The sequence below is a fragment of the Paralichthys olivaceus genome, chromosome 9 (assembly GCF_024713975.1).
Source record: "Paralichthys olivaceus isolate ysfri-2021 chromosome 9, ASM2471397v2, whole genome shotgun sequence".
Classification (NCBI taxonomy): domain Eukaryota; kingdom Metazoa; phylum Chordata; class Actinopteri; order Pleuronectiformes; family Paralichthyidae; genus Paralichthys; species Paralichthys olivaceus.
This window is the reverse complement of record NC_091101.1, coordinates 7,764,206-7,785,785: the sequence shown is the minus strand read 5'-3', so window position 1 is coordinate 7,785,785 and position 21,580 is coordinate 7,764,206. Positions and strand designations below refer to the sequence as shown.

General features: G+C 38.9%; 1 protein-coding gene across 1 annotated transcript in view; it reads right to left on the bottom strand.

The window, feature by feature from the left end:
- Window positions 1-5,391: 5,391 nt before the first annotated feature.
- Window positions 5,392-21,580, bottom strand: part of pigg (phosphatidylinositol glycan anchor biosynthesis class G (EMM blood group)) — a 60,525-nt gene continuing 44,336 nt past the window's right edge. The window contains exons 11-13 of the mRNA XM_020083698.2: window positions 17,142-17,451; window positions 10,774-10,937; window positions 5,392-5,927 (exon numbers count right to left, since the gene is read on the bottom strand). Of these exons, the coding sequence (XP_019939257.2) occupies window positions 5,705-5,927; window positions 10,774-10,937; window positions 17,142-17,451 (697 nt within the window). The 3' untranslated portion in view covers window positions 5,392-5,704. The remainder of the gene's footprint in view (window positions 5,928-10,773; window positions 10,938-17,141; window positions 17,452-21,580) is intronic.

Sequence of the window (21,580 nt, the reverse complement as noted above, 5' to 3'; positions counted from 1 at the left end):
GGTGATTATTCTCTGGAGGTTCATAACTGTGAGTGACTCATTTAACAATACACAGTCATTGAATCCACTTTTTAATGCATAATATTGATTGTAGCAGCTTCATAGTTTTTGGCTTTAAACCAACATTAAATTCAGCTTTTTGTCTGCAATATTTCTGATTTCAAGGCAATAATAGATCTTCAGTGCTTCATTACTTTGGAGGATTTTAAGAGAGACTCCCACTCAGAAGTGAGCACAGCATGAAACGTGTCGTTCCTCTAATGATGGCATTGAAGTCCAGCTCCTGAAGCCATAAAATAATTATTTGGTGGGTGGAATGCAGATAGAGGGCTGATTACTAAATTATCATCCTCCTACCACAACACTGTACGTGGAGATATGCAAGGTGCACTTGCACAGATGGTTTCTTGTCCAGATTTATTAAAGTAAGTAAGAAACGTTGGAAGGAGAAACTGTGAAAAGTGCATCATATGTCATCCATCCTCCAGAGCAGGTTGAGCCTGCAGACACATGGTCTCAACCCAGGCTGCACGGAGCTGAAAGACAGTTTAAAAGTTCTTTATAAGAGATTTTAAACATTAAGGTTGCAACACTTATGTTCTATTGTATTGAAAATAGACACAGGCTACACACAGAACAGTTGATGCTCGCTGCTGTTGTGCTAGGAGCAGGAGTGAGCACATACTGAAATAAGTGTCAAAAATCAATCAATCAATTTTATTTGCATAGCGCATATTACAAATCAGTTTGTCTCATAGGGCTCTAACAAGGTGAGGCATCCTCTGTCCTTAACCCTTAACAAGAGTAAGGAAAAACTACAACAAAATCCTTTTAACAGGGGAAAAAGACCGTAGGAACCTCAGAGGGAGCCACAGGTGAAGGATCCCTCTAGCAGGACAGACAGAAGTGCAATACAATATTTACAGCATTGGTTAAACACAGATTTACTGATGGAAGCTTATAAAAATGGAAAACCAACCTGATGAGATGCAATGGATCCATTTTAACAGTCTGCACTGCAGCTAGTTGGATATTTGTTTATGTGTTGAATATTTTATTCAGCCGGCTTCTGGTTTTGTGTTTAGGGTCAACTTTCACATGGCTTTATTATTTCACCATTAGAAACCAATAGTGACTCCTGATTAAAAAAAATATTTTGGTAAATCATCTTTCACTTTGTATCATTTCACATGTGTTGCAGAGCTTTGCAACAAAAAACAAGGAACCGAAAGAAAGCTCAGTAAAATACAGAAAATCAGTAACAAAGGTTCAGCACATATGGCAAAAAGAATCACAGAAAGAGACGCTATACAAACACATTGTATAGTTCATATAGACTTCATACAAAACAACATGGATGCAATCAGGTCAATCCACACATTGTAGCCATCAACAGAAACATGAAGTAGTTTCCTCCCAGCAATTAGTTTGATTTTCTTTCAAAATGAAGAAACACTGAGAAACAAATGAAATCAAGACTACTTAAACTTCTACAGGTTGTAATGAAGCTTTGGTTTGACAAAAAATAAACCAACAGTTCTTACAACAACACATTTGATAATAGTGACACGGAATCTTATGAAACAAAAGTGTTCTAAAGACGATTGTCTCATATGATGTGAAATCAGTGTACATGTGATCTGAAGGATGTTAAAACAATGTGAGAGTAATTAGACATCAGTCCACTCTTCCTGTGATGTACAACTGTATTACTAACACATGCTATGAAACTTTCCAGCATGTGGACACTGCAATTATTCTGATCCATTTCATGGGCTGTTGGGTATTTGGATACAGAGGAATGATTTCACACAAAAAGAGCAGTCCCATCAGATTTGTGAGAAGCAGTTGTGAGGCTTCGTCTTGCACCGGTGCCGACGAGTTTAACAGAGGATGCAGAGGAGGTTTTGGAAAAAGAATCAACCCAAATTTAGAAACAGTTTTAGGGTCAATAAAACTCTATAGCCATTTCTTGATGTGAAGCTTTTACATTTCTGGTTTATTTATGATGAACAGACCAAAATGAATGGAAAGAAAAATGTCCCAGACACAAACTTAAAACAGAAAACCCACAAACTACTGACAGACCCTCAGAAAGATAACCACTCTGATGATATCACACATTATTCAAGTTATCGTTTATAAACTATAATGATATTGTTCTGCTCTGGACTATTTCCTGACCGGGCACATCTACTTCCTGCAGTCTCTTCTGCTTTCCTGGAAAATTTCAAACTATTCCTTGCTACTGAGACACTGTGATTGTTGTTAGACAGGCAAGGTGATATGAAGCATACTGATCACTGACGGAACAATCCTCATGAGTGATGTAGATTATTATCTGCTTCATCAACTATTTCCATCAGCCTTTGTTTGAAGCCTGTGTGCTGTGACAGTGTGCTACCGGTTTAGAAGAGGAATAACATGATGTCGAGCCTGAAAACCTGAAAGCTAAACGTGTCCTGCTTCTGATGCAAACCAGTAAACTCACTGTGATCCATATGCAGTGTATGTCTGTCAGTCTATTCAAATGTAAATCCTCCTGTTTGTCTAACTTTTCAATGTTGTTCAGGACATTTAAATTCCATTCTCTCTGGGTGTAGTCAGCGTTGCGGCTCCCTGTCCCTGTCAAGGTGACTCAAAGCAACAACTGCGATGGCAGCAAAATAAAGAGTCAGGCTCGTCACGAAGCACAAATTCTATTCAATAACACACCAAACACCAGCATTGCTGTTTTTTTTACCCCTTCCTCAGTTTTGCCATCTGCGTCTCCGACGCCCATGGCGACTTGAGGGAACGTCAGTGATCTTAGCCTTGGGCGAGATGCCGTTTCAAGGCAGACAGCTCATCAAGGTGAGTGACAAGTTTTTGGGGTGGGAACTTACGATTCACTTTACTGCCTGGAGGTGAAAAGTTGCTCACTGTGGCTTGAACACGTTATCTTTAAACTTGTTTTCCTTTTTTTCTGGACAAATCTCAGAGCCAAGGATTGTCAGGTAATTATGAGAAAGAAGCTTTGAAGTCGTCACAGCTGTTCACTGACACCACTGACACCAGCAACCTGACAGAAAGACAGCTACAATGGAAGTCTTAGCTCTGTGGTCATGCATCTGGGAGATGGACACACTGACACAAAACAAAAATGATGATGATACAGAAACAAAGAGTCAATGACATTAAAAAGTTTCATCAGACCAAAATTTCAAGTCCAAGCAGTCAGTAATTATACTGTGAGCTCCATAAGTACTTGGACAGCAGCACACTGTTTGCTGTTCTGGCTCCATACTCTTATTACTTTGGACGATCGCCAACTTTCCAACTTTACTTTGGTAGTATTCTCAGTGATATTGAAGGAACGGATTGAGTAGAAGTTGGAGAAGTGCATAACTCTGCAGTGCAGTGCCAGACTCTGGAAGTTATATGACTTGCACAATGAAAATTGTAATGTATATACAGGAGGATTCAGCCGGATAAGGAGAGCAAATTAAAAAAAGGAAATTGTGTGCCTTTAGCAAAACCTTAAGGTCATCCAGCTCGAATAATTTTAGCTGTTCTAGTTTTTTCAAACTCTATCTCCTCCACAACAATGTGGGAACTCAATAAATAAAAAAAACTGAAGGAAAGTCCACTTGATTTTCTCACATCTTCTTGAAGCTGTGCTGCAGATAAATGATGACTGTTGATAACACCGAGCTCAGTATTTGTGAATTCAAACTACCTCAGTAGATTAAGTAGAAAATGTAATGAGGAGAAAAATATACATTGGATATATTTATGGCAAAGAACTGACACCACCATGATAACTGGGTACGTATGCCAATTTCATCAAGTGTGTCCTACACGCTGCGTTACACAGATTTTGAGCCTGACATCACCACAGCTAAATCCTTATTGACATATACAGAGATAAAACAGGCTGTGTGTCAGGAAGAGTGTGTCAGGTCTTATTAATGGGCCTCGACATTATTAGTACTATCATTTGTAGAAATCTTTGCCAAGACAATAATATCGCTACTGAATGAATAAAATTTGAATTACAACTGTACAACATGTGCTACAGTTTATAATAGTACAAATATTATACAGGTTTAAGATTCTGGATGTCCAGAGAAAATCGATTGCTATATTGGAGACAGATTATTTAGTTACTAGAAATTGTGTTGAATTTCTATAAACAGATTCTAGATGTGAACATGCAGAATCTGTGAACGAGGGACAACATTTGGGAGTTAGATTGGTTTGAGCAGACTTGCTCACAGGCAAACAGTCTTGATAGAGATTAGCCAAAATGTCGACTGGACCGAAAACACCTTTAAAAAGTATCACTGTGTTTTGTGTGATAAAAGAAACTGGACGGACTGTAAACAGTGTACAGCGAACTGAAGACTTGGCCCAGATATCCGATGTCTACACCAGAAGCCAATAGAAGATAATTAGTGTCAGACAATAGCCGATGGGCTCCGAATTTGGCATGAGATTAAAAATATTGGTAATTTGATGCATTTTCTTTATTGTCCAGCCCTTTTTCTCAGACTGTGAACAAGAAGTGTCTGAGTTGTAACTACTCATCTGATGTGAAAATATCTTAGACAACAGCCTTGACATCATCCTTAAGCTGCGTGGGCAGGTCCAGTCTGTGTTTGACTGACATCCCCCTCACACTACTGACCACATAGACCTGTATGATTAGTCAATAGGCCAATAGTCGACAGAACACATGCTCGTGTTTTAGGAAAATCAAAGGTGAGGTGTTAACATTAACAATGTCTCTAATGTCTTCAAGTGTCCCAGTACGATGTGACAGTGTCAGTAAAACTATGACCCTAACACTGAAGCAGCTTAATGGAACTCAGCCATTAATAATTTAGTTATCGGACGGCTGTGGCTCAGGAGGTAGAGCAGGTCGTCCACTAACCGGAGGGTCGGTAAAGTGAACTCTGGCTCTTCTAGTCCACATTTCATTGTGTCCTTGGGCAAGATACCAAACCACACAAATTGCTCCTGACGACTGGGCTGACAGTGTATGAAGGTAGTGTGATAGAAAAAGATATGATGCATGTAGGAGCTCTGTTTGAGTGTGTGCATGAATGGGTGAACTGTAAAATCGCCTAGAGACGTCCATGAGACAGGAGAAGCGTTATATAAATAGTCCATGTTAATAGTACTTTTACTTTCCCCGATGAGTCATTGAGTTGATGATCTATTCAATAATAGTTCAGCAGAGTTCAGTTCTGTAAACATCATGTTTACATTCCATTCAACATAAACACACAAGCTTCTCCACTGATGTTGAACCCATGGAGCTAAAACCTTAAACTCTATTACTCACTGTACACCGATCCCTGAGTTAGCACCCTGTATGTATAAAAAAGTTATTCTCCTTCAAAAAGCTTATTTCCACCATTCCACTTTTATTCACCCACAAACATTTTCTCGTTAGAAAGTATTAAATATTAAATAAACTGCTCAAAAATACATTGTAAATGCATTTTCAAAGTATTTTTGCAAAGAAGACTTTCAGAGTCCAGATGATGGACTGTTTCAGAAGGATCTGCTCACATACTGTGAACAGAGTACACTACAGAGTGAGGATAAGCATGCTCTAGTGTCTATCAGTCTTTATGAGCGGTTCTTACACACAAAATCAAGAGACTGTATCTGACCCTTCGACTCCAGAGATTTTCTTAATGGTCAGCGTTTCTGCCTATGACGTAGCAGAGCTGTGGCTGTGCTCCATCGTGTTGAAGAAGAGACAGATCCCTGCAGTCAGCAGCAGGTGCATGGACTCGTACAGTAATTTAGGTGAAAAGACGCTCCATATGAAGAGATGGTAGCGCAGAACAGTCACCAGCACGATGTAGGCTGCAGCAGGAACAGACCTCAGCAGGGCCAAGCAGTAGCAACCGTGGCCGACTGCAACCGGGCTCCTGCAGAGACAAAAAAGATGCATCAGAGAGGAGGAAAGAACAGCAGGAGGCAAAGCTGGCAACTCTGTGCTGTGAATAATAGAAACACTTCCTGTAGAGCAACACAGACAAGTTTCCTTGTGAGCAAAGGTCATCCTCAATCAATTAATTGTTTCTAAATGATCCGTGAGGATGTTGAGTCACAAAAGGTGACAACTGTTTCTGATGGTGCCACATTTTTCACGTTCTAAATATTTTATCTTTCACATGTAGCCAGGAGAACAGTCTGATCCAATCACCTTAACACAACATTATGGTTTGCTGGCACATTCTGAAGAAGTAAATAACTGTAAACCTGCATGATAGGAGGATGGATGCAACGAGGAAATTAGGAGATGATGTAAAATCAAACACAGGCGGCTTCATTCAAACAGGCAGAGTCCCAGCTGAGGGGGAGGAACTTCAAGACAAGAGAAGACACACTGATAAGGTAGGAGACGTGGGAAGGAGTCCAGATACACACACACACACACACACACACACACACACACACACACACACACACACACACACACACACACACACACACACACACACACACACACACACACAAAATGGTAGACATGAGAAGAATGTAATATGAACAATAATCAATAATACAATTTTGGTGGAGTAGGCAAGTGGCAAAAGAAAAAGAGTAAGAGTAAAATTGTTTCCCAAGAGGCAGTAAAGAAAATGTGATTGTATTATTGTAATCAATGAGAAAACTTCCAGATTTTCATCTATGTGAAAAGACCCAGAAAAGAAAAAGTCTGTATGAACTCAGATGCGACTATGAGATTACAAATAGTTAACCCTTCAAAGTGTGTGCTAACATATGACCTGTGTGATAATATATGATATGCTTAGACTGAGGACTTAACACTGTCAGTGCTCGAGCCCTAATGAGACTGAATCCCATCAAACTCTGTGAATTTACATAAAAGTGAAGCTCTTCAGCTAATGGCTACTTCCAGAGTGCTGCTGTTTTTAACACAGCTTAAGTTTATTTCTGTGTCCGACCTCAAAGAGCTGATGAAACATTCATGTGCAACCTCTCAGGTGGGTTAAATTGTAAAATCCTGCCAGCGACTTCATCCTCCTGTTGGTGGAGGAAATGTGCCACATATCTGACTTGGTGTCTAATTCGCAGTTATAAATTATAAATGAATGAGGTGACAAAGAAGCTTAGCTCTACTTTAGCTTGATGTCATTTAGAGTGTGGTTGGAAAAGTGAGAATTGTAAAACAAAACGAGATGTAGAAAGATGTAGAAAGAAGAAGAAGAAAGAAGTCGAAAGGGTGTAAAAGAAAAAAGTAGTTGTGGTCTGGTTGTTCTAAACGTTAAAAAGTGCAAAATGAAAGATACGCGATGCATTGACTGACTGTCCTCCAGCAGTTCACTATGTCAGTAAAGCGACACCTCACTGTAGAAAGCAGCACAAAAAAATCCACAGACATCATCTCTATTTGTGCTTTTTCACCTCTCAACTAAGATTTCAAAGAGCCAATTGAGTGTCTTGGAAATCAAGGATATGTAGAAAATAATTTGACCTGAATAGGATTTCTGCTGCTTGTTTTTGAGTCTGTGTATCTGACTTTAATGAAAAAAGTAAAGTGGAGATGAGTCTCCTCTGATAAGCCAGCCTTGAAGCTCCACAGTGATTATGTGGAACAATAAAACAATGAAAACATTCTCTTCCAACCATAGTAGGCTTTAAGTGGACTTTGACGGTGTCCAGGGAAACCCGTAGAATAGCTATTGATCAAAGCCCATTTCCAGGATTTGCCTTGTGGTTGAGCTGCTGACGCTGCAGAGTGAATCTTAAATGAGCACCTGTATCTGTGTCTCTGGATGAGACTATTTTAGTCTCATATGTCCATATTACAAGTGGGGCTTCTATGGAAAGCACCACACTGTGATTTATGTTAGCAATGCAAGATGGTCATGTCGTGTAGAATATCATGTTTACAAGCTGGATTTGATGTATGAAGGGCATCTTAGGTTAAACGATATCAAACTCTGGGGCAGAATGAACAACACGCTGGTGATTGAGTTATGGAGAGTAAACCCACAGTGAGTGTAGCGAGGCAGCTCAGGCACCAGCATCACCTCCCATTAGCAGCTGTTTGTGGGCGGATCAATCGCGCTGTCACTCTAAATGCGATTTACCACCTGCTTACATTGTTGTTTTTGGACCTCAGGTTCACATTGTGCTGCGTCTGAACACAATTTTTTTAGTAGAGGGACATACATTTATCTGCATGAAATTCACAACATATCTGTGATGATATTTAGTCCCTGTGAAGTCATTCCCCTGTGCTACTGTGTTGAGATCCTTCTCTTATTCTCACAAGGGTTTCTACTGTTTCTAATAGAACATGAATACTATGCCACAGCTTTGGCGGATCTGTTGTGGTGTAGGTACAATATGTGGCTTTACTTTGAATTTACCATTTACTCTTATAGATGGGGTTAGGAATTTAATCCAATTTACCTTTTGTTAAATTCTAGTTCTATGTGTGGGCTGGAAAAAGTATGGTTTAAATACAAAGCTCTGACTCTGTATTTGGGAAACAAAAGCTGCTTTCAGTCATACACTGAACTCCGGATAATCTCCTGACATTCTCCAGAGGGTCTGCATGTGAGAACACAAATGTGAGAGTGAGAGGCGAGTTTCCTCTGTCAGCCCCCAAGTAAAAACTTTGATATTGTATAATACTTTCTAATGAGCCAATATGAGAACACAGTGGTGACACACTTGCAGACATTCTCCAGAGATCATGTCTGAAAAAGAAAACTGGACAACACTGCTCCAGCCAATCAGCAACAAGGATATTCATGCTACCTGTCTGCTAATCCTCTTTCTTAGAGCTATTAATAAATAAATCGTGTGGAAACTTCACCTGTTTAATCCTGAACGAGAGAATAACATCATTCCTCTGCTCCAACTATTGAAGGATGGGATACTTGACCAATGTTTGTGGTGGCCAATTCCAACTTGTTGAGATTAGTGGTTCACCTTGGCAATGTGTGAGAATTAATACATGTGGTTGAGATTCTGAAGGAGCAGTGAAGGGAGAAGTGTAAATCTAGTTTTTACCTGAGTATAATGCTAGAGGAGATGGAGGAGGCCATTATAATCAATGTGGAGAATACATTTTGATACTTCTATGCTAAAGTGGACATTTTTGGGGGTATCATTAGAGAAAACTTTATGGACATCATTACAGGTTTCTGTGTCTTTGTCACCAACATCATTGAGATGTTCTCTGGGACTTTTAAAAACCACATCACATTTCTCGGCGAGTCATCAGAGGGGAGCCACTCTGGACAGAAATGTTAGATGTATTAATGGATCAACTTTGTCATCCCCAGGCTCTGCCTCTGCAATGCAAACGTTTAAAGATGAGTAGAACTTTTTAATCAGAGACTGTCTGGGCTCCTGAAAAGTCAAACACATTATATTCAAATGTGGGTTCGAAAATGATTAAGAATCTAAATCATGCATGGAAACATACACCCACCCTAACATTTGTGCTAAGGAATTGTAGTGACTTTAAATCACGAGGCTGCAGATAGATGTTATATTTACCCCTGAATTTCTGTCACTGGCATTTTAACAGAGGCAGGTTAAACAAACTGATTTTATACAAATACCACACTTTATCAACATTAAAGGAGGATTCTAGTTCAGGTTCTGTCTGCAGGGCAGCTGGTGGCAAGACACAGGGCTCATCACTCAGCACTGTGCAGGGGCCTCATGCTGAGGGGGAGCTGTACTTATTGGCTCCATTGACAAACACACAGCAGCTAAGCTCCTGGCCTCTCTCCATTTTAGGTGTTATGCAGGTTAAGCTGTTTACATGCATCTTTGATACCCTGCAAGCCAAATCACCCTGCTGCCAATTAACAGAATATTTATAACAGCACCTGTACTGTCCCCGCAGAGAGATGCAGAATGAAAAAGTATTAAAAAAAAGAAACACTCTGGAGTCGCTCAGCAGTGATGATGCTGTGTGGGTGAGATGCCAGAGATGGTTTAAAGTACAATAAAACCAACTTACCATAATGTTCCAAATGGGTTATTATTCATCAATGTCTCATCCATCCATCCACCCATCCATCCATCCATCAATCCACCCATCCACCCATCCATCCATCCATCCATCCATCCATCTGCTTGTTGTATTATTACTTCTGCCAAGTATCACTGCTGCCTGTTTGTCTCTTAGCAGGATTACGATCTCAGCAAAAACTACTATTATTTTAATGAAACTTGGTGAAAGGAGTAGAACCCATTTCCTTTTGGAGCAGACTTCTTAAACATTGTGAGAAAGGTAAGATCTATAAATGTATTTGTGAAAGGTGGAAAGGTAAACTTGCAACAATGAAAACCATGTGACTATATTATATCAGGGGGTTTCTTTAATAGCAACAGACTATTATTTACCAGGGATTTGTTTACATGTGACAGCTGCTCTAAAATCCCACTTATTATTACAATAGTGTTTTCCTAAAATTGAACAGTGAGTGTTATGGTTGCCTTGAAAAAGATGGAAGTTAAACTTGACTGATGCCTTTTCATGCCTTTTAGTTATTCAACTGTTTATTCATTAGTAACTTTAATTCACTTCTTAAATAATCATTTTTCTTTACTTTCAGCTTTCACCTCTATAATTATTTCAACAGTTTCTCAACTACTTTTAGCTATTCAAACAATATCTCCATTCCTTAAAGCTTTTAGTTACAGAACAGTTTCTAATTCTATTTCTTCTGGAAACTGCAGACGTGCAAGCAAGGTACAAACTGCGTCAGAGTGACTTACCGGTCTCTCTCTGAGCTGAGGTAGCAGACCAGGTGACATGCCCAGAGCAGGGGCCCCGCATAAGTGTTGAGGGCCGTTAAGAAGATGGCAGGTGCCTCCACGTAACTTTCCAGTCCGATGAATCCGACTGAAATGTCGACGGTGGCAATGTTGTTGGAATTACCCTGCAGAAGCACAAGAAATTCTTATTTAGCATGGCCAGGGGCGCAGGAATAACTCACCCTGTGTACCGACAAAAGAGTACACAAAGATCTGTGTGTGAAGCTTTGTAAGCATTTCAGAGCTCGGACGCCTGCTCCTCTGCTTCATCATCATTACTTTGAGCTTCTGGCAACTTCCCAGCAGCCTGGTTGTTTGTGTTTTTCAGACCAGAGCAGTGCCCACAGCTTTCTATCTGGAGCTGAACTCAAAGAGTCACTCAGGTCATGTTTGTGCGCATACGTTTATTTACCATATGTTGGTTTTCTTAATACCAAGAGTATTTCTGATTTATTCAACCAACAAAAAAGGGAAATATGCCTGAAGTCAACTCAAGATATTAAAATTGTACCAACCCTTTTTCATTTTCTGCTTTTCTTTAATCTTGAGAAAGTGTTTTCAGTGCAGTACAATCACGATTTAGAGCCACAACAAACAAAGTTATATGGTGCTGTAAGTGTTGGATATATTCACACAAGGAAAACAAACGGTGTTGAATGTAATAACATAATGCAACACTAACACAAAAAGAGCTACAAAATGTGCAAATATGAAATATTTCATGAAAATGTTTCCATAGTTGTTTCATCACAAACTGTGTTTAATAAAAGCTTTTTTAAATTGAATGAAAAGAAGAAAAAAAAACCTAATGCACACTCAGTGTCTTTGCATTGACCAAGTTCTAAATGTTAAAGGAAGTGAAGATATTGATTGCATGGCAGCAACTTATTCATAATTTGTGATGCAATAAGTATGTACATGTATTTACTTTGTTGTTTGGTTGTAGATGTTTTGTTTTTGTTGTAATTTATGTGAAACAAGGCCTGAGACATATGTTATCTTTTATTTAGTTTTTGGGATCAGTATAGATCCATTCTCTAAGTAATATTTCCTTATCTATGATTCATAATAAAATCATTGTAATAATTTTAGTCTAGTCCCAAAGAGAGAATTCTCAGTCAAAGTCATTTGTGTTCAAACTCGAGCTGCTCAGGAGCCTAATCTGATTTCTGGGTGGCACATTCTGATCTTTTCCGATTAAGCTCAAATTGGCTCATTAGCATTTCACTTTGTAAGTGTTTTACTTGACAAATTCAATTTCTTTCTGCATAACAAGTGATAATTACCTTTACAATTTCTTCTGATTGTAAGGCTGTTGCATTTAAGTTCCACCCTATGCATGAACACACACGAGGAAAAAAAAAAAAAAAAAAAGAACGTCTCTGGGAATCAGCAGAGATCAAGGATGGCTTTCTTGTTACATTTGAATGCGACAATGAACCACTAGCAGCAATAGAACATGTGATCGTTTAATTCCCTTCTGTGCACACGCCGTCTGTGATCACAGAGGACGAGAGCATTAACAGCTGGCTCCATCTTAAACAAACACACAGTGAATATCAGTGAGCAGGCTGATGGCTACATATGCATGTTTTCTACCTGCTGAAGTCATCATCGACAAATATATCATGAAAAAGCAGGAGAGCATAAAATGTTTTATGTATGAATTTCCATACAAAATTGATTGTCATAACAACTATCAGAGAGCAAGGCTGGTCGATGAGAGCTCTCAGCTGAAGTGAACACCACGCGGAGAAGAAGCATGGCTATGCGATGACTCCAGACACCTCTGTTTGAGAAAGTCTGAGTACTAACGTCTGTAATTCCGTGAGGATAATAACTTCAAACCTAGGTTTTATATACAGTGTTTTTTATTGATCATCTAGATCATAACAAATCTCTAACTTGGTGCTCTAGGTGCATTGCATTGCTATGTGCAGTACTATTTGAAGTACTATTTGCAGTACAATTTATCATCCATACAGTTTTTACTGTCCACACTGACAGACAGGCCTCATAGTTTCAGATGCAGTTTTGCACGTATCTGGAAATGACAGACATTACAGTCCTCTCTCAGATACGAGAACTTGTCTTTCACTCTATTGCATGTGAGAACGACATTCATGCGTGAACACGTGCACTCCCGCTGCCTCCACACATTGAATTCATGCTTTGCAAAATGCTGATGTATGTGCAAAACAGAATAACTATAGAACTGATGAGACCAGAAAATCAAATGAGAGATCACCTTTCATTTCTCAGCTCTAAAACAGTCTATGATTCATATTTTTTACAGAAGGTTGCTAGGTTAAATTCATACACATCCGGTGACACATCAGAGCTTTTGCACAAACTGTCTCATTTCTGAAGAATAAACACCTTCTTGCTGCTTCACAGACCATCTGGTTTTGGGATGGAGATAAACCCTCAGAAATACCACTGAAGCAAAGTCTGACATGTCCATCACTCCATCATGACTGCTACAAACAAGCAGCTAAATCCTCTCCTGTCAGATAGTCAGTCCATAATGTGATATGATTGAACTCTTTTGGTGCTGTCATTGCAGATGACGTCACCTGGGATATATCCTACTATGCTCTGGTGGTTTTGAGGCTGCCAAAAAAAAAACAGAAATCGACTAAATTTGGAATCCAACTTTCTGTAGATATTTATGAGACTCTACACTATTCTGATCTAGACATCTCATCAATATTAGCAAGTCTGCTGTCAGTCAAATGAGCAATATTGTCCAGATCAGATCAATCTGTAGGTTCAATAATGCACAAACCCTCATCTCATCCTGTTGTCTCCAGTCATCTGGATTACTGCAACTCATTATTCACAGGCCTCCCCCAATAATCAATCAACCACCACCAACTTATTCAAAACACAGCTATAGGGTTCTTACAAGAAGTTAAAAGTATGAGCACATACAACCATTCTCGCCTCATTTCACTGGATATCAATGGTTTTTAGAATTGATCTTTGTTTTTAAATCACTGAATGGCCTTGTGTCGCCTTACCAAGCAGACCTCATCATCCCTTTCATTTAGAATGGGCTCACTCTGACATATTACGAACATTTTACTAGGGGGCTGATATGAAGACTTCCAGGAAATGTCTGGAGGAACTGACTCTGACATTTGCGTTCTCACATACAGCCCTTAAGGAACATGTCAGGACAATGTCAGGGGTTCAGCAGCTATGTAAGCCATGATAATACACATGCGAGTGCAGTGTTCCTTAATTGACAACACAGATTTTTAAGCATTCCAAACATCTACCAGGTTGCCCTGAAGCAGCATGACTGTCTTTACTCAACTTATGTGAGATCTTTTCAACTTTGAGAGCAGCACCGACAAACAGTCAACACGCTAGGGAACACACATCTGCCTCATCTGTCAACACATCATAACTGAGCCAATAACAAACCCTGAGCTCAGGCCAAGGTTGCAGAGAGATCAGATCACTGTGTGTGTGTGAGTTGAAGGAGGAGAGAGGGATTGTCTATTCACAGCGTGGATCTGCTCTCCAGGCCTGTGCTCCCCAAACACCCCCTGGGAACTGGAGCCGCGGTGGGCAACCTGAAACCCATGATGTCATCCTCACAGAGCACCGGCTACCGGCAGTTAGTGAGAAAGCTGCTCAAAACTCAAAGTCAACATCACACAATTACTGGGGTTAACTGTATTTACAGTTGAGCAGCTGTGGAGAATTAAGGGGTAGTGAGAAGCAAGAGGGAGATTTGTGAGAGGAAAGTTGCCTTGACGTATATTTTACATTCAACCAAAATTCCACACCGGCTGTTTAAAACAGCTAAAGCTGTACAAGGAGTGTTGAATATGGCTGAGAGTCTGAAGGATTCACTTCTAACCTATAAAGCTGCTTTCAGACATGCACTGAACACTGTATTTTCTCGAGAGGAGGTGCATGGACAAATCTGGGAGAATCTGATGTGTGAACACAGCAGAGGATCCTCTGCTGGATTCACCGCAAGCGAGTTGATGGCGCTTCTAATGCACGCTAGACGCAAAAATGAATAAACAAATATAAATATTAAATTTCTTTATGTGTAAATCACATAGAAGGAAGATGACCTTTTGAAAAGAGAGCGGAGCCAGCTTCAAGACGAGCTCAAACACAAGGATGAGCTCATAATATATGCAGTTGAGACAACAGTGACATCGGACATATCTGTAAACTCAACATAAATGAGTCATGATTATTTGCATAAGGAGCAGGGAAGTGACATCCAATCGCAAGTGGTCACATTAGACACTTTCAGGATGGATGTTAATACCAGGTCTGACCACGGCCTTCCATCTGCTAAATAGCCGTTACTCTCGGTACCCAGGGCAAGCCTTGCTTTGAAGGGTGGTAGAGCTTTTACTGTGAGGGCTCCACAAAGCTGGAATAACCTGCCTTTGTCAATCAGACAAGCTACCTCAGTACCCTCTTTTAAGAGTCTTTTCAAAGTGGATTTTTCATTCATTGTTTCCTGTATTAATTTGTTTAATCTAGTAAATGCACAAATGTAGTTTTTATGACTGTGAAGCACTTTGTACACCTGTTTTTTGAAAAGTGCTCTATAAATAAACTTTATTATTATCATTATTGTTGCGCTAACATCTTACAACTTTGATTAATTTGCAGCCCCGAGGTCCAGGATCCGCTGTAACTATACTTGCTGAATGTTCTGTGTAACAGCAGTTTTTGTTTCAGAGCAGTAAATCTAAATCACATACACGGTGTCGCAGCTTTACAGATCCATTATGGTTACAGCTTCGTTGAGAACGTTATTACTCAAAGGTCTGTGATTACATGCCTGGGCAGTAAGACTGAAAATTGTCTGGTGGCGGTCTATTCCCGAGCCCATCACAGTATTAATGACCCAAAGGTGATGAGGGTTATTAAATTGTTAGCGATGTGGAAGTTCAGTGTTGACAACCGTACACAGCTGCTAACCAAATATCTGCCTTGGGTAGAGGTTAAATCAAATGGCAGGTATCATATGGGCCTATAAGGAGCAGTCATAGCTCATAACACCGTAACACATCCACAGGAAACAACTAGCACAGGTGCTGGGTAATGTAATTTAAACACAAACACTTCCTCTGACCCAAACACTTCCTATTACACTTTCCCTTATCAGTGGGGATACTTTTACTAAATGCTGCTGCACTCCGTGTGCCAGCTTTAAATTAGACGTCTCTTACTATCACACAAGAGTGTGTTGTTCTCTGAACTCACTTTTGAAGATGTGAGCGTCGGCAAGTTTGGTTCTATGAGCCACAGCTCCTCACCTCTGACATTGTGTAGTTGGCATCATGCAGTTTTATAAATTGTTGCTATTGTTTTCTAATAACACAACTTGTGTTATGGATTTGCTGGAGCAGTTCTACTGATTGAATTGAGCTAAATTTGAAGAGAGAAAGTTAAGCGATATAACAGGATTTATAAATCTTTTATCTTACTGTCAAGGAGCAAAACCATCAATAACTGCAGCACCCAGAATTCAGTTTTAAAGGAACCAACAAATGCCTTTGCAAAAACAGCTGTTGTTCACCCAGAGATATGATGACCATATCAGAATCATGATGGGTCTCATGTTACTTTTCAGAAGTTGACAGAAACTCGACACAAAGCCTTGCACATTAACATTTGGAAACTGTAAAACTACAGTGTACACTTTTGGCCTTTGAGCAGCTCAGCTCAAGTCGTCACATTTACAGGCCTTCCTCAAGTAAACCACACTTCAGACCTGGTAACACAAAAAAAGTGGTAGATTTCTTTTAAACGTCTTTGTTGAAAATTCAGCTGCGAAAAGCTTTACGACATTGTTTTTTTTTTCTAACAAGACCAGTTTGGTGAACTATTCTAACTGGAGACTTAACCACTACTAAGTTAAATCTCATAGACTGTATCTGTATCATAGACCCATAGACTGTAAGACGGACGATGTGACAGTGATAAAAAAGACAAAAAGATGGTTCTGTCATTTTAGGTAGTTCCTATCACATCGATGTTTGTTCAAGTGTTTCATTTATCTGGTAATATTGTTTTAATTAATTATGATGCAAAAAAGGGTGAAACAACATGATTGGCAGCTGAGACTGACTCAGGATTAGTGGGACATATCTACTGTGGCTATATCCTCCAAATGCTGCCGCACAATCTCTGGCTCCAAATGCACAACATTTCCCATTAAAAATGTTGTGGAGAAAAGTTATTTAGAGGTTTCGCTGTTGGTTAATGACACTTCAACAACTCAGACAGGAAACATGGCTATTAAAATGTGCACCACCACTAACATGATTATTTTTGTTTACCTGAAAGTAAAAGAAGGCCTGACCAAACCAGTAGTGCATGATGGTGGTCTGGGCTGCGTCGTAGTGGAGCTTCTTCCAGATAAACTGAGCCATGAGCGTCTGGATCAACAGGCAGCCGCACAGCACGGGCATGTTGTGGGCACGGAACAGCAGCGAGACCAGCAAAACCAAGCCGCTGTAAATCTCCCACAATCCCCTGCTCTTCAGTTTGGCATCTGCTGTGATGATTTGGGACCGCAGCAGGTCCTTGGTGCCCGTGAAGAGGATGCCCAAAACGAAGACATAAACAAAGCGTGCCTCCACTGTTCCCCTAAAAGAGAAAGATTCCAGACTGTGTCACTTTCACATTTGCAGTAAGCCACTATTGATTTTTTCCACCCACAAAACTCCTCGTTCAATATTCAATGTGGTACGTGACTCTGGGATGTGGATTCTGGCATCTCACTGCACTTGTTCATATATTTAGCAATGAAATATCCAGAGCTAGATTTTGAGACATTTGGAAAATGATCTAATGCAAGCTTTATGTGGTAATGAAAGAAAACTCATGCTTCTTAGTAAAGAAAAGCTGTAAAACAAATGACAAGAGCAAAATCAAATCAAAGAATTTAACAGAACCAGAAAAAGTGTTCTCATTATCTTTGAATAGGGGAAAGCACAGAGGAGGTATTAAGCTTAAAACAGTAGTTCTTATTTAGCTGACATTGTTTTATGTTTCAATCATTAACATAAATTTACAAAAACCTTTGGGTCTTCAGACATTTTCATATATAAAGAACAGCCTCACATTATACTAGTGGTTTCTTCATATATCATCCAGATCCCTCTGTTATAACAACTTTTTACATTTCACTACTTTAATTAATTCCATACCCCCATCTCTTGTTAGACAGGATTCTATATATTTCTACAAATCATGACCTTTCTTTCATTCAGTATGCAGTGTGTCAATGTAACATTAATAATATAAGGTGGAAGACAGAATGAATTGCCTGAGGAAGACAGACTTTCTCACACCCGTCACTCTGTCTGTTGTGATTATTTCTGCATCATTATAACTGAGAAACACTGTATTAACATATTTCGGTACGTTGTAAGGTTGTGTGAGATTTCATCTAAACTCTATTTCTTGAATGGAGCAGAAATTGTGAACAGTTAGGGATAATAATATGGATGACAACAGCAAATCCAGACTACTGACATCTCTGCAAAGTTTACAGTGGAAGTTTACGGCAGATGCCCAACAATACTGAATATTTCACAGGTGTATTTATGGTCTGTTGATATTTTGCAAGAGTATAAACTCACTCATATAATATAGTCACAGTTACAAGGCTCTTATTGCTGCAAGCTTCATTTTCCTCCTGGAAGTCACAGAAAACCTTTTCAAAAATACATGAAACATACTGTTGCATTTATTAACACAACTAAAAGGGAGAGTGCAGACCTCTGCCAAGGCTTTGCCACCATATTGCATATACATGTACAGAGATGAGATACATTGGGATCATTACCCAGATCCGCACTGAATGTCACATGTTCATAGATACATGCACTCTACACATGCCTGCTTTTTCATATAAAGAAAATCACAATGTTAAAAGAACGTGAAAAAATTATTGATCTGCCGGTAAAGTGAATCTGCTCCAAGAAAATCATTATAGTAGTTTTTGCAAAATCCTGCTGATAGACAAAAAGCAGTAAAAATACTAGAATGGCACTCAGTATAGTGTAGATTTAAATGAATTAGATCCAGATTTTTATTTGGATCTGAAATTGTACATAAATAAATATTAGTCCTTTAAACACGCATGATTTCTTCATCAAGATCCATGAATCTCTGAGAAATCAACAACACTGTAAAAAAAAACACCATCTCACAATGTGAAAGAAAGTGACCCTGAATCCGTCCCTTGATCAAAATCAGAATTGAATGGGCTCTTCTTTGGGTCATGCTCCACCCCTTGGAAAAGCCATGGAGACTTTGCTAACTAACAAAAAGGCAGATTCAGACAAAACATAACTTGGTGAAATAACTGATGGATGGAAAATGTCTTTCTTTACATTATGGGTTTCTTATTTTAAACACAGGTGATCGATTTGTTTAGACTGAACTGAATATTTCTGGCTAAAAATGTACATGGATGACAAAGAAGCAGGTAGCATGTCAGGATGGTGATAATAGCACAGCATGGAGTAAGCGAACAAATCCAGTCAAATACTGTGAGCTTTTAAGGTTTAACCTACACTGATATGAATCAGGTGGCCAAGAGGTGAGAAAAAACAGTAAAATACAATCTGAGAGTCCTCTATGTTAATCCCCTGTGGTGCATGACAGTGAATTTGGGGGTAATGTCTAAAGCTACTACAAGGTTAAAAAAGTTTCACCGAGGCTCTTCTCCATCTAAAAGGCTTACTCCACAAAAATCCTTTTCCAACTATCCATAATTTATATGCTCCTAAAATTGAAGCTTTAAAGGAAAAGTGCTTTCGATTATGAAGGCAATTACATTTTAGTCTAATTTCCATTTCAGGCATTCAGCATATGCCCTTATCCACAGAAACTTAAATGAAAACGTTTTCCCCCTCAAATCTGCTCTTTAATTAATTTACATGTATTAACATTTGTCCAAAGAGGAAGAAATTGAAGGGTAAATTAGCCTTTATAAAACACAATCAGACAACAAATGGGTGGTAAGAGCTATGGCAATGATAAATTGTTTTATAATAGTCTATGATGGATTGGGGGGGGGGGAAATAAAGAGCATTAAGAGCTAATGAAGTTTAGGGAGTCACTGAATTTTCATGGTGTCACAGCCTCAGGGAAACTGAGACTTTTCTTTTAAACTTCATTCATTTTTCAAGAAGGGAAATATATATAAAATGAAGAAGAACATATTACATACTATTAAAAACTAAGAAAGCTAGAAATCAATATCCTACTTCAACCTTTCATACAGTTAAGTGAGGCATGCTGCTGCTGGTACAGAAGCATATAGGTGCAATTTATTCTTTTAACCATTTATCAATACTTAGTCTATTTCCATTTTTATAAACAGTTTTGCCACAACAAACATAGATATAATAAGATGTGCTATTTCTTCCTTTTTAACACTTTTTAAGACCATAATGAATTAAATTTAAAACATCAGATATGAAGGAATATCAAAGTTCTACAATCACTTACACATAATTAAAGATATAATGAGGTAGCCCAGTAGATTAAATTATTAAATATTGAGATGATGTATTTTTGGGCCACAAAAATCCAGATGAAATTCAGAATTACATAGTGGGTATTAAAACAAGGTTGTTAATTATTGCAATATAAGTTTCATCAATGTCAACACGTCCAATATTTATCAATTTGATTCTTATCGATAAAGCACAGAAAGGACATATAACTGATCAAACTCAGATTTATAAAATTGCAGTATATTGAGTGTTTGTATTTGCTTATAAAGAAGAGTTTAAAACCAAAACCTTCACTCGGGAGCAAAATGTCTTTGAACTTAAAATAAATAATAATGTGACATTTATTGGGATAATTATTGATATCAACTGATATGAACATTTTTGTCTCGATATAACTTCTGGTCATATTTTCTACCAAAAATAAAGCCACATAGAAACATTCCTGTTTTAATTTGCATGAGTCTACAGCCAAACAGAAGCTATTTATACATTTAGAGAATCTAAGTCCACACATTAGAATCATGTTTCACTTCACAGTGTAAAAGAATGCCTCTCTTGCAGCAGGATGCAGTCAAGCTGCATGAGCACCACAGGATAATAGCTGACCCTGAAGGAGTTGAGCAAGTATTGGATATGTATTATTTATCAGTGTGTTTTATGGAAACCTGTTCGAACAGGGGGAAGGAGCAGAGTAATATGCTCCATACAGCACTATTCTTTAATATTCACAACTCCCCTAACAATATGGCAGGGATTGTATTCATCATTATTTTATGCAAAAGAAAAGCGGAGAATCCTGGCCTGGATTTGATTCTATGAGAGGAGAGTGATGGATTTCCAGCTGCCGGGCTCACTAAACTAGTTTGCATGGTGGAGAAATGGAGATAATTACAAACTAATCTTTCTGCTTCGACATGTTTGTGTTCAACAGCCAGCACTGTGTCATGCATTTTATGTTTTATGATATCTTTACAACTATGCTTTACACAAAGGAAGCAGAGTGAGGAGAAAAAAGAAACATATGAGATATACAGGGCTTCCCTTCTGAAACCTGTGTATTTGGCTCTGAAAGACTGGAGGATTAATCCACACCAGCTGGAAACAATAAACATTTTCTAAACACTGAAGCAAATGTATTATGGTGGGAGGCATTTTTTGCGCTGACATTTCAAAATAGAAAGCACAAGCACGACTTCTTGTCTAAACAATAAAGGCAATTTTTTGTTAATGTCATGTTTCCATCT